Raw genomic sequence first — 15589 nt, 5'->3', positions numbered from 1 at the left:
TGCCTAGGGCTCTCCCTGGGGACAGGCTCGCACTTCAGTGGGAGGAGATGGACGCCAGGGAAGAGCTGGCCCTTCCTGAGGTCTGTCGTCCCTTCGGCTTGGCCATGGTCACCAGCAGCAGAGCCTTAGGCCCCTGACCCGCCAGGCCTCTCTCCTCAGCTGTGGGGACACTAGGTATGTGGCTGCAGGGACAGCTGGGCACAGGGACAGCAGAGTGGGGCCCACCGTGGGCAGGTTCCCAGACACAGGCCCACCTGGCAGTAGCCAGAGCTGGGCTGCACTAAAGGACCCCCCAACTCGCCCCCGAACACTCTCTATTCCAAGACAGACAGCGAGACGGGGCCTGGGCTACTGCTCTCCACACCCGTCTCCAGAACACAGGGCTGGAGAGAAGGACAGTGCTGGGAGGGAGGAGGGAGTACTGGGGGACACACAGGCCGGGGGTGGGGGTGGGGGCATCTGCAGGGGTGTTCAGCTCTGAGGGAGCCAGGTGGCCGCCGTCTCCAGGGCATCTGCGGGGCGGGGGGCTGGGGGCGTGGAGAGACAGGAGAGGGGGTGGCCCACTGAAATATCTCTATCTTTCCCCCAGCTGAGCTTGAAGGGCACCCAGTCCTATCCTGCCAGACCCTGGGGGCAGCCCAGGCTGGAGGTCCAGAGGGCAGCACCCTGGGGAGGGGGAAGGGGAGGGGAGGGGCTAAGCCAGGTGAGCATCAGACCCTGGAGAACATGCCAGGTTCCGAGGCTTTTCTTCTCATCTCCAAGCCCCATCACTGTCAGGTGGATCTGCGTGTCCACGTCAGGCCAGCCTGAGGGTGAGGCCTCTGGCAGCCTCTGGACCCAGGCCAGTTGGGCGAGGGGGGCTCCTAGGCGCCTCCAGGAGCTGGGGTGGAGGCAGAGCAGCCTGGATCGAGGCCCTGGAGAGCCCGTGGTGGCCGGGACAGGGCTCTGCTGCTTGCGGCCTTCCTGTGAGGTGGGCAAACGCCAGCTCAAAGACAGCCACCCCCACCCGTCAGCCTGCGGCTGGGCTGTGGGGGGGATAGGTGCCTGCGTTTAGGGGTGGAGAGGGGCCCCCACATGTGGGAGGGCCCACAAGGAGTAGGGGCACAAGGTCAAGTTCTTGGGTTTTCCAGCTGCCTGGGCACTAGGTTGGCTGGGGGTGGAGGGGGAGGACAAGAAGGCAGCCCACAGCCTCTCTCCAAAGAAAGAAGGGCCTCCGGGCAGAGGGGCGGGGCCTCGCCTCAGCCCGATACCCCGTGATGCAGGCTCTTCAGTCCGTGTCTGTCCAGGGGATCCGGAGACCAAGAGGCTCAAGAAAAGAGGCGTCCTGGTGTGGGGCAAAGAACAGGGGTGCAGAGGCCCTGTCCCTCCTCAAACCTGAAAGCCCTGATCACAGCATTCGGGGAGAGCCCGGGAGGAAGGAAGGGGGCCACTCCTGTCTGCCTGGGGCAGGGCAGGGTCCTTCCTGCCTTCCATGAACCAAAGGGAAACTGAGGACCAGGGCCTCCTTGCCCCAGAAGGGCCCCCGCCCAGTGGTCAGCTAGACTTTCTTGGGTTTTCGGCCGACTTGGTAATAGTAGTAAACGCTGATGGCGACGAAAAGGAGGCGGCTGGCCAGGAGCAGCAGAATCCCCAGGGACATGAGGCCGGTCTCGGCGAGCGTGGCGGTGACCACTGTGGGAGAAAGGCCGGGACGGAACGGAGGTCAGAGGGCTGTGCCCCCCTGAGCTGGGGGTCCTGCCGGCTGTCTGACCCCACAGGCACGTCTGTTCTGATGTCCCCCACGCGGCAAGAACTGAGGTGTGTGCTGTCACCCCAGCGCCGGGGTGCGGGAGGCTGTGGAGAGGCCCGAGTGTGTATTCAGAAGATACAGGTAGGTGGTGACGTTGTGTGAGCACAGGTGTGCAGGTAAACACAGCTGCACGGGGGCCTCCTCCTTAGACAGGTTGCCATCACTTCCTAGAAATCTAAGTGGCAAGAGCTGGGAGGTGGGGGCAAAGCGGCCCCACCCACCCTGCCGTCAGTCAGCCTCCCCTCACTGCCCGCCTCAGGACTCACCCAAGAACTGGACCCCGAAGTAGCAGGCTTCGGTGAGCAGCGTCCAGCGAATGATAACCTTCTCGGCCGTGTAGAGAGCGTTCCACATGATCAGAGAGATACCTGGGCAGGGATAAAGAGGGTTTGGGGGCAGGACAGCCTGACCCACCCACCCATTTGGGGCAGGGGCAAGGGGCCTGCTCCTTGTCCCTTTGGCCCTGCATGGCAAGGGAGCCCGGATCCTGCACATCCACATCTCCTGCCCTCAGGCATTTCCTCAAATTAAAACTCAGCACACTGTGGGACACTGGGCAAGCCACAGCTCCTCACTGGGACTCGGTCTTTCCATCTGTAAAATGGGAGACCTGAGCTCTAGGTACCCTGCCCCTATCAGGTTCTGTTATGATTCTGGGTTGATAGGCTACCTGGTCCTACAATCACGTTTTCTTTTCCAATGGACTGCTGGAGACAGAAAACCTGAGCCCATGAAGGACTCTCGCTAAGGAGTTCCCAGGAGTGGGGGTGGGGGTAGGCAGACCACATTCTCAGGAGAACCACCTACTTAGCCTCTACCAGGCCAAACTGACACCGTGTTTATTTTGCCTGCTTCCCGAGGCCGTGAGGCCCTGGAGGGCAGGGCCTTGACCTCATTCATCTCTGCACCCCAGTGCCCAGTGGCACACTCACTACCAGCAAGCGCTCAGTAAGTGCTTGTCCAGAAGATGGCAGACAGAGCCCCAAGCCACTGGGTGCATTTTCTAACAGTGGCCGCAAGATGGCAGCATACACCCAGCAGAGACAGACATCAGCTGGAGGGGGGATCTGGGAAGGGAAGCCTCCGCACAGAGGAAGACTCTCCCATGTTTCCCTCCATCCCAGCTGGGACCCCAGCTTCCCATCACCTCCCCCAGAGTCCTCCCCAGCAATACTCACTGAGGAGTGCACCCCCATAGAGGCGGATGGGGGTCTTGCTGGTCACCTGAGCTCCATCAAAGACTGCGTCATAGAGCTGGTCAGGGAAGGCCAGGGCCTGGGGACAGCAGTTGGGAGGCTCAGGGGAGGGGGCGGGGGGTCACTGGAAGTAGGCCAGGGTCCCTGGGGCAGTCTGGGGCCAGGACCTTAACTGCCCCCCACCCCTCCATGCCAGGACAGGAGGCCCTGGGGCTGCCAGGGGCCAGGGGTTGCCAGGGACAAGGAGTTGGGACCATGGCCACAGATCCAGGATGCTCCGGGGCAGGCAGGCACAGGTGGGATGTGTCAGGAGCCAGGACATGGAGGCAGCCAGCGAGCCTTCACAGATGGGGCCTCAGGATGGCCATGGGGTGAGGAGAGGCAGCCGGGGCCCAGGGCAGGGAGGAGCCCCTAGCAGAGGCCCAGGTTTCCGGGTGGGGCGGGGGCTCACCATGACGGCAATGCCAGAGAAGAGCACAGCAGAAACAAACTGCCAGACCCTGGGGAGGCACCAATAGGAAGGTCACAGCCAAGCCCCTTGCCGCCACCCCAGACCCCAGCGGATGCCCCCTCTCCAGCCAAGGTGCCCAGGGATGGCTGGTTTGGGGGGGGTGGGAATGAGCTGGGATGAAGTCAAGGGCAAGACCAGAGGGGCAAGGCTGATGAGACGGGGTCTTACACAGCTCCTCCCTATAACACACACGCAATGCTCACCTCAGTCCCAAAGGCTCCCGAACAGCAAACTTGATTTCATTGCCCAAGACCTGGCTGATCTGTGAACACAGAGGGGAGGGGTCAGAGCCAACCAGGGGGGAGGCAGTGCTCAGCATGCCCAGGCCACTCAACCCCCCAGACCCCCCTCCCCCCGGCATGCTCAGGAGCCCAGCCGGGTACCTATACTTAGCCAAATGGCCACCCAGGCTGAAAAGGTCACACTGAGGCCACCCCCTCACTGCCTCCCTGACACCAGGGATTAAGGGAAGCCGAAAAGACAGTGGCTGGGAATGAATGAAAGCTCGGGGGTCTGCCAGTCGTGGGCTTGAAGCCTGGCTCCTCTGCCACTTCCTGGTGCGGCCTCGGACAAATCACTAACCTCTCTGAGCCTCAGTTTCCTCATCTATACAATGGGCTGATGCCTGTCTCTGCATCTTCCAGGACTAGCAAGATTAAACAATGCTTATAAAACAGCGGTGCACTAACAGGCATATAATAAGCACGCAAACCTAATTATCAGTTTTCAGTTTTGTTATTATTCCCCTGACATCTCCATTAAGTTTCCAGAAAGACGAGCTAAGTCCCGGGGCTCCTGCAGCTCTGTGGGTCTCAGCTAGTCTTCTTGCAAAGCGGTGGGCCAGACCTGCCCCCCAACAGGTCCTCAGAGGCAGACCCCACCTTAGAGCGGTGCACCTCCCCGTCGTCATCCTCGCCGCCCACACCGAGGATCTTGCGGGTCTTCAGGCGGCTCACGAGGTCGGTCTGGCTGTGCTTCTTCATGAGAGGCGGGGGCTGCTTGGCTGCCATCTTGTCCTGGAGCCCGGCCTCTGTGGAAGGGCTGCAGGGAGACACGGGCCTCAGGCCACGCGTCCCGCCCAGCTTCCAGACCTCAGAGGGCAGCCGGACCCAGCCCAGAGCCTGCTGAGGCTGGGGTCCAGGCTCCCCAGTGAACTCCTGCCCAGACAATCCCTGCTGCCCAGCAAGCCCTCTCCGCCTCAAATCCCCCGGACTGAAGGCAGGGGAAGGAGCTGGCACAGGACCCAGGACCCGGCTGAGCCAGAGGAAGGATGGCCAGGGGCACGGGCAGGGCTTCGGACAGGCCAGGTCTCTCCCCTCCCTGCCATCAGCACCCACCCCCAGCCTCTCCCCTACCCCCTGTGTCTGCCCATGACTTCCCACAGTCCCCAGTCCCCAGTCCCCGGCCAGCTCCTAGCTCCACCTTGGGCCAGGTCTTAAGCACCTACTGTGTGCCAGGCACCGCGCTGGGCAAGGGAGACGCAGAGATGAGTGGAGTGCCAGCTCTCGCCTCCTGTCAGCACAACACCTACGCAGAGGAGACAGGAGTGAAAACCACAGTGAAGCAAAGGCTCCCAGAGGCTGGCCTGGGGTGGCATGAGGCTCCTCTAATCACAGCCACTCCGCCCGGCCAGAGGGGTGCTGTTTACACCCCTTTCTCAGGTGAGAAGACCCAAGTGCAATGAAGTCCAACCAAGTTCAACGAGGTTCGACAGAGACCAGCAGTGGGTGCCTCCCGCATCCCAACCTCTCATTCCCACCCATGGCCCCCCCTCTGGGAAGGCAGGAACATCACCCCCCCCCCCCCCCCCGTTCACAGACAAGGGCTCAACCGGGAACCTGGGCTGGACTTGCCGGACCTCCCGGACCGGGCCTCAGACCCAGGGCTCGGGGCTGTGTGGCCCCAGGCGGGCCTCGCTCTCCAGGGCCGCCAAAGGCAGAGCGCAGAGATGTCTCTGGTTCCCCTCCAGTTTCCCAGCCCCCCAGTGTCTTAAAGCAAAATGAAACACCCAGCAAATAAACATCAGATCAGAGAATCAGACTGTGGGGCGTGTGGATGCGGAGGCTGTAGGCTTAGACACACTGGGCAGGAGGCACCAGCCAGAGTTGGGAAGTCAGGGCACCATCAGGATGGGAGGTCTCCAGTGAGTGCGGTGTCCGTGGTGCTGGCCCGCCTAAGCGCCCCAGCCCCGTCCCTCATCTGTCAACTGGGGGCAGCTATGCTTTCCCCGCCCCCCCACACACCTGGGGGCACCAGAAGGCGGCTCAGTGCCCCGCGCCTGTAGGCGGGAGGCGGCCAGTCCCACGGGGGGGGGGGGGGGAGCCAGGGCTTAATCACACGGCTCCTCGGGGACCCGGAGCCGTCACAACACCTCAGCCACTTGCCACCACCTGCCTGTGAATCCAGATAGAAGCTGTAATCAGCTTGGCACCCCTCCCGCTGCCAGGCGGGCCTGAGAGCCACGGCACAGTCGTATGTGTTCCATGGGACGGATGTACCAGTGTCATTATCGTCACTCACCAAGGAACAACTGGGTTGATTCCAGAGTTTAATGACTGTGAACAAAGCTGCTATAAACATCCATATACAGGCTTAGTGCAACCATAAGTTTTCATTTCTCTAAGGTAAATACTGAGTTATACGCTACCCCTCCATTTTGCTCTAGGAGATCGCGCCAAAACGGCATCCACAGCGGCGGCCCATTTGCATTCCCCACAAGGCAGGAGCCTTCGGGTTTCTCTCCCCATCCTGCCAGCACCAGGCATGGTCCGTCTTCCAACCGGTCCCCCTGTCATTTAACCCTCCCTCCCCGGCTGGCCATGCTGCCTGACTCCGTCTTTACTGGTTGTGTGGCTTGGGCAAGTCTCCTCACTTCCCTGAGCCTCAGTTTTCCCCATCTGTGAAATGGACCTATACTACTTCCCACCTCCTAGAGATTTAGCGGCAAAAAAGAGCTCGGTCAGAGCACACAGTGCAGCCCCTGCACATTTAAATGAAGAAACTGCAGTTAGTGAGGATGTGCTGTGAGGCAGGTATAGGATGGTGGCCCAGGGCCCTGCTTGGGTCGGCGGGGGCGGGGAGGGGGGGGGCGGAGAAGCAGGGGCTGATCTGTCAGCCATCAGTCAAAGTTACTTCTCTGAGCCCCGGTGTTCTCGTCTGTGAAATGGAAACCCTTACCTTTCCCCTAGGGCTGGGCTAAGGAGAAACAACGTGATGGACAGGAAGCTTCATAAAGGGCCAGTTTGCTGCAGAAGACCTAACGGTTAAGAGCTGAACTGCTGAAGTCATACCTGAGTTCCAACCCTGTCTGCCACTTCTTAGCCGTGTGCCTGTGGGCAAGTCACTTAATCTCTCTGTGCCTCAGCCGCCGCCCGCCACTCCACCCCCCCCCCCCCCACCCCCCCGCAGACACACACCTGTAGTTGGGGAAATAAAGGGTCCCGCCTTAAAGGGATGTTGTGAGAACACAGGCTATAGCTGTGAAGTACGGAGGGCAGTGTGTCTGGCCCCTGGAAAGTGCTCGGCGGAGATGGGCACTTGGACACTCGGGCCCTGCCCTGGTTCCCCATGCAGCAGTGGCTCTGGGATGGAGGCCAGGGAACATCAGAAGGGCCTAACTCGCATTTCCTAACATCTCCACCCGTTGGGCAAAGCCCTCAGACCTCAGTCCCATGACCTAAGGCTGACTCTCGAGCCCCAGCCCACAGGCCTGGGCGGTGTCAGTGACCCCAGCTCCTCTGCGCAATGTCCTCTCCCCAGCAACACACAAAGCTCCCCTCTGCCACATAGGCTGGAACCATAAACCGAAGACGGTGAGGTGTGGCCGTGCCAGCCTGCGGGGGGCTGGGTATAGAAAGGGGCTCCACCTGACCCTGGCATCACTCAGAGGTGGGGCAAGCTTTATCCACAGGCACTGCCACCAGGGACCTGGGCTAGTGGGACCCACTGCAGCCACCTCAGGGCCCAGCCCCAGCAATGAGCTCACCACCAACAAAGAAAGGGCCCCGGCGCCTCCCAGGGAGAGCGAGATCTTGAACTTGATCTCCAGGGAGTGGATCCCCTGCACCTGCCTCTAGTTAACGTGCCGAGCACTGAGTTCTGTTCCATCTTCACCTGCAGGACTGGGCCCTGCCTGGGGAGGCAGGTGAGCAGCTGCCACATTCCTATATACCCATCAGCCTTAAGCGTGCCCCACTCCCAAGGCAACCCCTCATCTGCCCTTGAACTTTCCTCCCCATCAAAGGCCATCCTATGTGTTCATGTTAGGGCCAGCCCCATTCTAACCTAAGAGAGGGCAGAGGGCACCTCCTTCCGACCCTCTGCCTGCACTCGGGCTGGACGCTGGCTGGGGGCAGCCAGGCCTGGGTTTGAATCCCGGTTCTGCTCTCCTACAGGTGCAGGGCTTTGGGCAAGTCGTGCAGCCTCAGTGTCTGCCCTGAGCAACGGGGCCAAGGGAAGGCGCACCCTGCAGAAGTGCTGGCCGACACAGAGGGCGGGTGGGCAGTGCCTGCAGCAAAGCACCCCGCCTGCCACAGACAGGCCCGCGCTCCTGCACTTCCTTCTCTCCGTTCATTCGGCCGTGCACGATGGAAAAAGCCTGCCTGGCAGGGCTGCCACGCTTCCTTTCCCAGATCCAGCTGCAGTCTGAAGGGCCCCAGGGCTCCCCCGGGTGCCAGACTTCCCCAGCACAAGAGAAAAGGTGGGGAGGAGGGCTGCCCCTCCATCTACACGCTCACTTGGGGGACCTGCTAGGCAAGAAGGGAGACTGTGGCTAGCAGCCCCCAGCCCTGAGTTCATGACCCTCTGCATTCTGCCCCTGGCCAGCTGCTTTGACCTCGATTCTCAATAAAGCTGGGAAGCCGCTGGGAAGCCGCTCCTCTTAATGGTTGTTTCCACTTCTGAACCACTGCTCAGCCAGGAGGGCCCTTCCTGCCCTCCAACCCCCCTCCCACCCCATCTTCCTTGTTCCTCCTCCCGGGGCCCTGCCCTCCCTCCTCTGGACTCTTGGGTTTCGGTGTAAATAGCCACCGCCACCTCTAGCCCATACTCCCAGTCATGTCATGGGCAGGTGGCCTCCTGAGATTTAGTGAGCTGAAGGCAGGGCTGGGATTGTGCCCATCTGAGTGAGAGTGTCCCTGCTGCGCCTTGGCACACAGTAGGCACTTTATCAGCACAGGCGAATGAGACAAGCTAAGAGAAGCAGGTGTCACTGCCCACCCCGGACACTCAGGATCACACAGGGCCCAAGGGGGGCTCAGCTCCAAACACACAGGGCAGAAAGCTGAGGCAGAGGGGACGGGACCTGCCCCAGGCCACACAGGAGCCGGTGGCAGAGGAGGGCAGGAAGGGGGCTTTGCAGTCAGTCAGGGCTGGGCTTGAATTTGCACCCATTCCTGGGCAGGTGGCCTGGGGCAAGGGCTTCCTAGGGTGCTGAGGACTCCAGGAGAGGGTGCAAACACCAGAGGGCCTGGCAGATGGGGTGCCGGGACGTGGTGGGGTCAGAGGACTGGGTGAGAATTCGGGTGAAACCTCGCCCCACTGTTTCAGAAAGCTGCAGCCGGCACAAGAAGGGGATTGCCAAGGGGCGGGGTGTCAACGGGGCCTGGGACAGTTCCGGGCACGTGAGCTCAACATCCATTTGTGATAAATTAGTGAGCTGGGAGAGGGGTTGAGAGCCCCTGCTGGCCAAGGTCCGACTCGTGGCAACCCATCCCCACCACCCCCTTCCTCGTGTGCTTGGCATCCGAGGCCAGGGAAGATCATCCCCAAAGAGCTCCCCGAGGCAGCAAGAGAGAGGGGCCAGGACTGGGCAGAGGCCAAGCAAAGCCCCCAGAGCCTGAACCCCCGGAAGGGAGGGCGCAGGGGTGGGAAAGGTGTCAGAGGTAAAAGAGTCAGAGGCGGACGACAGAGTGGGGGGCGGGGGAGGGAGGGGACATCTACTTAACGACTGGGAAACCTGGGCTCAAACCTCAATGCTTTATCTTCATTAGGCGGTAACCTCAGGAGAGTTTCTTAACCTCCCTGAGCCTCTATTTCCTCCTCGCGAAACCACACTGCTCCTTCTGCGCTCGCAGGGCCGTGCCGAGGCACACTGGGCCGGCAGCGGAGGGCCCGGCACGGGCTGTGTGCCAAGTGAAGGACGGCAATTAGTAAGGCTCCCGGGCGGCCGCCCAGGCCCCGCCCCTGCCGCAGAGCAGATGGGCTGGGGCATCATTCTGCCAGTCCCAGAGGACCTCTCCCAACCCCCGTCCCCGGAAGCTGGGTTTCCATAGAAACGGATGGACTGCTGAGCTGTCCCCATCGTGGGACCTGTCTGGCCAGGAGGAGGGGAAGGAGAGGAAGGGGCCTGGGGCCCAGAACACCTACCACCTGTGACTCCAAGGGCAGTCAATGCTGCCGGGTCAGCCAAGAACCGCTTCCTTTCCAACAAGGGCCCCTGCTGGACGCACCTGTCCTCCCATCTGGTGAGGAGAACGACCCCCGGGGCACCCACCCTGGGGCCGGAGGGGGCCAAAGTACTGCCAGGCCAGGAGTTCCCGGTAACCCCCACCACGCCCCATGAGACTGGGGGTACTATCGCCCCCATTTCACAGAAACGAAGGCCAACCTGTCTCCTGGGGTAAGTGGCAGAGCTGAAATTCAAGCCACGTTAGCTGGGCCTCCTGAGAGGAGTTGGGGAGCTTGTATGTGGGAGTGGGAGCCTGGCCTCCAAAAAGAACTAAGCTCTAAGCTATCGTCCCATCTCCCCTTCAGCGTCCCTGGCCCGTGGCCAGCATCTGCACGCCTCCCTGGGGTCCAGCCTCCCTGGGGTTAAGCCCTGGGACTCGAGCAGGACCTGGGAAGGGCTCCTGGGAGACCCATTGTTCTGTTATCACATCCCTGCAAAATACCTGGAAATGGGGCCTGGGACTGGCAGCACCGGGCAGCGGGAGGCAGGGAGGGAGATGCAGGCCCTGGCCAGGGAGAAAGGGAGGCACAGAGCCCACACCATCCACCCTGCGGACCCTTTCTGGGCAGCCCATCACTCCTTTGGGCACGATGGGGTTTAAAGACACACCCCCCAGCCCAGAACCCAGACCTGGGCCCTCAGGCAGCGAATCTTGGGGGGGCAAAGGGACCTGTGTTCACATCTCGGCTGGGCATTTGAACCTCTCCATTCCTTTATTCTAAACGGGGGTGATAATGCCTGACTTACTAGGTTGTAGGTGGGTTAGAGCTAAACTAGGAAGTTACAGGACCCAAGGGAGGCCGGATGGACACAGCTGCATCCCCGACATCATCACAGGGGTCTCTGGGTGCAGGTTGGGGCGGGGGGGGGTGTCTCAGGGCCCACTGGCTAAGGGAGGAAGCCGAGGCCAGGCTGCCATGCGGCAGGGTCCCTTGCTGCATGTCCCCGGAGAGCGTCATTATCCTAAAGGCTGGGCCAGCCTCAGTCAGCCCGGTCTCTCAAGGAGCCGGTGAGCCAGGCTGCATCATCCATCTCTGTCACCGCGGGCTCAGGGTCCACGCTGCTGCAAAGGGCGAGGATGACAGAGTAGAACTGGCAGGGAGAGGAGGGAGCACGATGCGAATCCTGCCGTGGCAACAAGCCCGGTTCCCACGACAAAGCTCCGTCGTCAAGAGAGGGATCCCACGCTCCATTTCCACGAGCCGCCAGGAGCGCGAGCTGGCAGCAGAGGGCTCGCACTGACGCTGGAGGGCTGGTGGGGGAGCCCGAGCCACTGGGCCGAGACAAGTCAGCCGAGGCCGCCGGCCGATTCGGCCACCGGGCCAGACTCTGGGACTCAGTTTCCCCATCTGAAAACAGGGGAGTGTGGTCCCTGGGGCCCCTCCTGGCTGTGACATTCAGGATCTGGCTTCCAAGCTGCCGAGTCTCCAGGTCCCGCCACTAGTTCTCTTGCTTTGAAGGTGCCTGGGCTCCAAAAAGGCAGCGGAAAGCCCAATTACAAATATCCGTTACCCCGTTACAAATATCTGCAAAGCTTCGGAGACAGAAAGTAAACATCGCCTGCTGTGTTCTCATTTGGGGCGGGGGGGGGGGGGGGGGGGGGGCAGAGGGCCCAGGGGGCACATCCCGGGGGGCCTTGACCCGGGGTCTGAAGCTGCTGCTGTGTGCAGCGGGGCGGGGTCTCGCTGTGGGTCACCACTCAGAAGTCACTGAGAGGGTTTTCCCCTGTCCCTGCTGTCACTCCCAAAGGGCAGACAGAGCACATGGAGAATTCCTGTCCTCCCCAGTGACCATGTCAGGACCCTCAGAGGCGGCTGGTGCTTCAGGATCCCACGGGGCCGAGGTCACTGGGAGAGCCTGGTTCCCGGATTCCCTGCAGCCAGAGCCCTTGTGAGAAGGCAGTGGACACATCCTTCTCTCCTCCCACCCCTTCCACCCCTCTCCCCACCCCCCTAGCTGCTCAGGAACTCAGAGAGGGAGGAGGGGAGGAGGGAAGTTTCCTTGAAGAGATGCTGCGCCATTTGGAGTCAACTTTTCCAGAAGCAAATGCCTTCTGGTGTGTTGGAGGAGGCAGGCTGAAGGGTCCCTATACTTCTCCCAGGACGCTGAGGGGCCGGAACCACGGTCCAGGGCTGACATCTCCCCCGGGGGGCTGGGGCTCTGGCTTAGTGATGAAAAGAGGGGGTCACAACTAAAGAGGTCTGTGCTTATCTCTTCTTGGCTGCATGGCCGTGGGCCCGTGACACCACCTCTCCGAGCCTCCGTTTCCTCATCTGTTAAAGAGACCTCTCCCCAGTGAAAAAACACACACCCAACACCTAGAAAAGTCCAGTCCCTGTTTCATAGTGAATGCTCAATAATAATGTTGCTGCTGTTATTTTCAGACTAGGAGACTCAGTTCCTTGCTTCAGATTCCCCTTGGACCTTCCCAGCTTCAGGACAGGCACCCTACAGGGACTCCATCATCATTAACTACAGAGTGGGGCACTAAAAGGGGGGTGGCCATGGGAAGGAGAGGGGAAGAGGGAGAACTCGGGGTCAGCAGGAAGATGCTGCCCTGCGTGCACTGACAACAGGTGGGCAGGGAACTGACAACAGGTTGCAGAGATATGCAGCCCCTTGGGTACTAAGCCTGGGTGGCCCCCCACCACGTCCCTGGCACTTGGCCAGGTCTGGCCCTGGGAGGGGCACAGCCAGATGAACGGTTGAGATGCAGGGTGAAGGGAAAGTATTGTGGGCCCAGAGGCAGACTATCAGGCACCCCACGTGCAGCTGTGTCTGCCCCGCAGCTGCCGCTGCTCCTGGACTGCATGTCCCGGGGTGACTTACATGCTCTTTCGGGGCATCACTTCCCTCCTCTGTGAAACGGGCAGGCTCCATCCCCTCTCAGCCAGCCTTGCCTCCTATCTCCTCCCCACTGGCCGCTCCGGCTCCTCCAATGCAGCAGGCACATGCCAGCCTCAGAACCCTGGCGCAGGCTGCTCTCCGCAGGATCTTTCCTTCCCAAAGACACCCCACAGCTCACTCCCTCAAAGCCTTACCTCCAAAGTCACCTCCTCAGGGGGGCCTCCCTGACCACCCTATTTAAAGGAACAATCCCATCCCTGGCCCAACACTCAGCTTTTCCCCTTCGCCTCCCAATACACTATGTATGTAAGTTGCTTATTGATTTTGTTAGTTATTTGCCCCTTCAGTGTCAGTTCCAAGAAGGCAAGAATCTCTCTTTTGTTCCCAGCTATCTCCCAGTGCCGCGCTTTGTTCATTAAATCATTGTTGGTGTACAGCTCACGTTTTGTTCAATGAGTGAAAGCACAGAACAGTCCAGGGACGTGTGGAATAGAATTGCACTGCGAGGATGTGGGGATCGCTATCATGAGATCTTGGGGGGAGGGGAAGCAGCTGAGCGTGGGCTGGGAGAAGCTGCAGGGGGCCTGAGAGCAGCGGGGGGTCACACACACACTCCCGCACCCCGCACCCCTCCTGCAGAGAACAGACTTGAGCAGTGGACCCCAGCTGGTGTTGACATCCAGATCTGGGTGAAGGGCTTTGGGCCTCAGCCCTTCACTCTGAATTTGGAAGGACTGATTAAGCTGACAGCATGTGGTCTGAAAAGGAGAAGCCAGGGCAGCTGGCTTCCAGGATATTGGGGGCAGAGGGTACCTCGGGGACCCATTTCTCAGACGGGATCACAGAGGCCTGGAGAAGACCCAGTACCTTCTCTCCTAACAACTCCACAAGAAAAATCTTTCCTCCTCCTGGTCTGCGTGTGGAGCCTCCTCCTGTCTCTCCAACAACCACCCCGCCCCACCCGCAGTGTCCCTGGGATTTGAAGGCTGCAGGATGAGAGGGTTGTGGACCCCCACCTCCTCCACAGACCTCCAGGGACGAAGGTCCAAGAGGCCACCCCGGGGCCTTCATGCCGCTAGACAGCCCCATCAGGAAAAGTTTGTCTGAAGGAAATCAACCAGGAAGTGCGCAGCGGTGGGGCTGGGGCGGTGGAGCGGGGAGGCCGCCTGGGCTTCGGAGGAACCTCGGACTTGACGGCCTCCGCCACGCTCCTGCCCCCGCCCCCAGCGCTCCGATCCAGCCGAGAAATACGCTTCCCTGGGGCTGCCAGGAGGCAGGCGGCGGGAGCCGGCACTGGTTGGGGGCGTGGAGGGTGGAGTGAGGGGACCCAAAGCGGAATCCAGGCTCCGCTAGACGCGCTGGGGATGGGCGCGGCGTCCCAGGCGGCTCCTCTCCAGACCCGCAGCATCGGTGCGAGTTTTTTGCCGACAGCCGAGGCCCCAGCCATCCAGCGCCGAGCCCGAGGCCCCACACTGCCCCCTTCCAGCTGAGCGCGCGCCTCTGGGGAGAGTGGGGGCGTTGGTCTCCACCTGTGCCTGCTCTACCCCGCCCCCCATATCACTGGGGCTGAGGCAGGGGTTCAGTTTCGGCCAGCTTCCCCTAACCCCCCCCAACCCCAGTCTGGAGACTGGGATCGTTTACAGCCTTGCTCTTCGCCCCCTCCAATGTGTCCTTTATCTCCCAGCTCCAGCCGGTCACCCACTTTCTAAGACTCCAGGCGGGGAGCTCCGAGCTGTGGGCGCCCCCGGGTCCTCGGGCCCAGGATCCCCGCCCCCACGGCCCCCCCAGAACCAGAAGACAGCGCCAGACTTGAGGGCTGCGGGAACTCCGCCACCTCCTTCCGGGGCCCTGCCGAGGCGAAGAGGGGAGGAGGGGGATCCGCAAGTTTTTGCCGCGCGCTCCCCGGACCGGGAACAATGGCAGGTTGGGGATGGGGGCAGAGATGGAGGGGGAGGGGACGGAGAACGGAGCGCGAGGACCGAGTCTGACTCCAGCGAGAGAAAAATTGCTTTTTCGCTCCGTTTCCCTCTTGCTCTGAAGCAAGAGCGAGAGCCCGGGACGGGGGAGGCGGAGGGCGAAATCAACAGTCCAAGAGAGAGGATAGCGGAGGGACAAAGCTGAGGAGAGGGAAAGCGAATCAGAGGGAAGCGCAGCGAGCCGAGAGCGCACAGGAAAGGAACAGGAGGGCTGCGGGATGGCGCCTTGGAGAGCCAGGGAGAGGATCCCTGGGGTCCCGGCCGAATCCGCCGGTGCCTAGAGGTCCTGGGGCGCCCCGCTCACGGTCCCCAGCGGTCCCCGCGGCCGCAGGAGCGCCGCTGAGCTGCGCAGGCACCGGCCGGCTGGCGGCGAGAGGGGGAAAGTGCGAGGCTCCGAGCGGCGGTGGGGAGCAGAACTTACGTTCCTAGCGCACGCCGGGGCCGGCTTCGCGAAACTGGCGTGCAGGGGGACCTCGGGCGCTCACATCACGCCGCCGCGCCGGGCAGGGCAGGGCCGGGCCGGGCTGGACTGCGAGCGGCACCCAGCGCGGCTGGGGTTTGCCTGAGTCTGGAGGCCCGCGCTGGTCCCTCCTCTCAGTGCCGCGCTGAAGCCAATGGCGCGCCGTCCCCTCCCACGCACCGGGCTGCCTCGCCCCCAGGGTGGCCGCCGGGGCGGGCGGGGGAGAACGAGGTTGGGGGGGACTGGGTTCCGGGCTCCCCAGCGGAGGCTTTCCTGGAAAACGCCGCTCGGGGGCGCGCTCACGCCCGGGGAGAAGACGCCTGGGAATCCAAACCGAGGCCCCGCGCCGCCCGGGATGACTT

The 15589-nt window shown here is 61.9% G+C and overlaps 1 protein-coding gene across 1 annotated transcript; it reads right to left on the bottom strand.

Moving 5' to 3' along the window:
* On the bottom strand, positions 1-15311 carry TP53I11 (tumor protein p53 inducible protein 11). The gene is made up of 8 exons (XM_008146780.3): positions 15189-15311; positions 4944-5023; positions 4378-4537; positions 3700-3758; positions 3437-3485; positions 2968-3064; positions 2056-2157; positions 1-1671 (listed from the first exon to the last, which is right to left on the bottom strand). The coding sequence occupies exons 3-8, from the start codon at positions 4504-4506 to the stop codon at positions 1538-1540; spliced, it is 570 nt and encodes a 189-aa protein (XP_008145002.1). The 5' UTR covers positions 4507-4537; positions 4944-5023; positions 15189-15311; the 3' UTR covers positions 1-1537.
* Between the last annotated feature and the right edge of the window lie 278 nt (positions 15312-15589).

This window comes from Eptesicus fuscus, chromosome 13 (genome assembly GCF_027574615.1).
Source record: "Eptesicus fuscus isolate TK198812 chromosome 13, DD_ASM_mEF_20220401, whole genome shotgun sequence".
Classification (NCBI taxonomy): Eukaryota; Metazoa; Chordata; class Mammalia; order Chiroptera; family Vespertilionidae; genus Eptesicus; species Eptesicus fuscus.
This window is presented reverse-complemented; position numbering and strand designations above follow the sequence as displayed.

Bases quoted from the DNA above. Each gene is read 5' to 3' on its own strand.
- TP53I11 (XM_008146780.3), bottom strand. From the start codon at position 4,506: ATGGCAGCCAAGCAGCCCCCGCCTCTCATGAAGAAGCACAGCCAGACC. The intron at 2,158-2,967 runs GTGAGTATTGCT...ATCCCTGCCCAG, and splicing joins CTATGGGGGTGCACTCCTCA to GTATCTCTCTGATCATGTGG. The intron at 1,672-2,055 runs GTGAGTCCTGAG...TTTCTCCCACAG, and splicing joins CTTCGGGGTCCAGTTCTTGG to TGGTCACCGCCACGCTCGCC.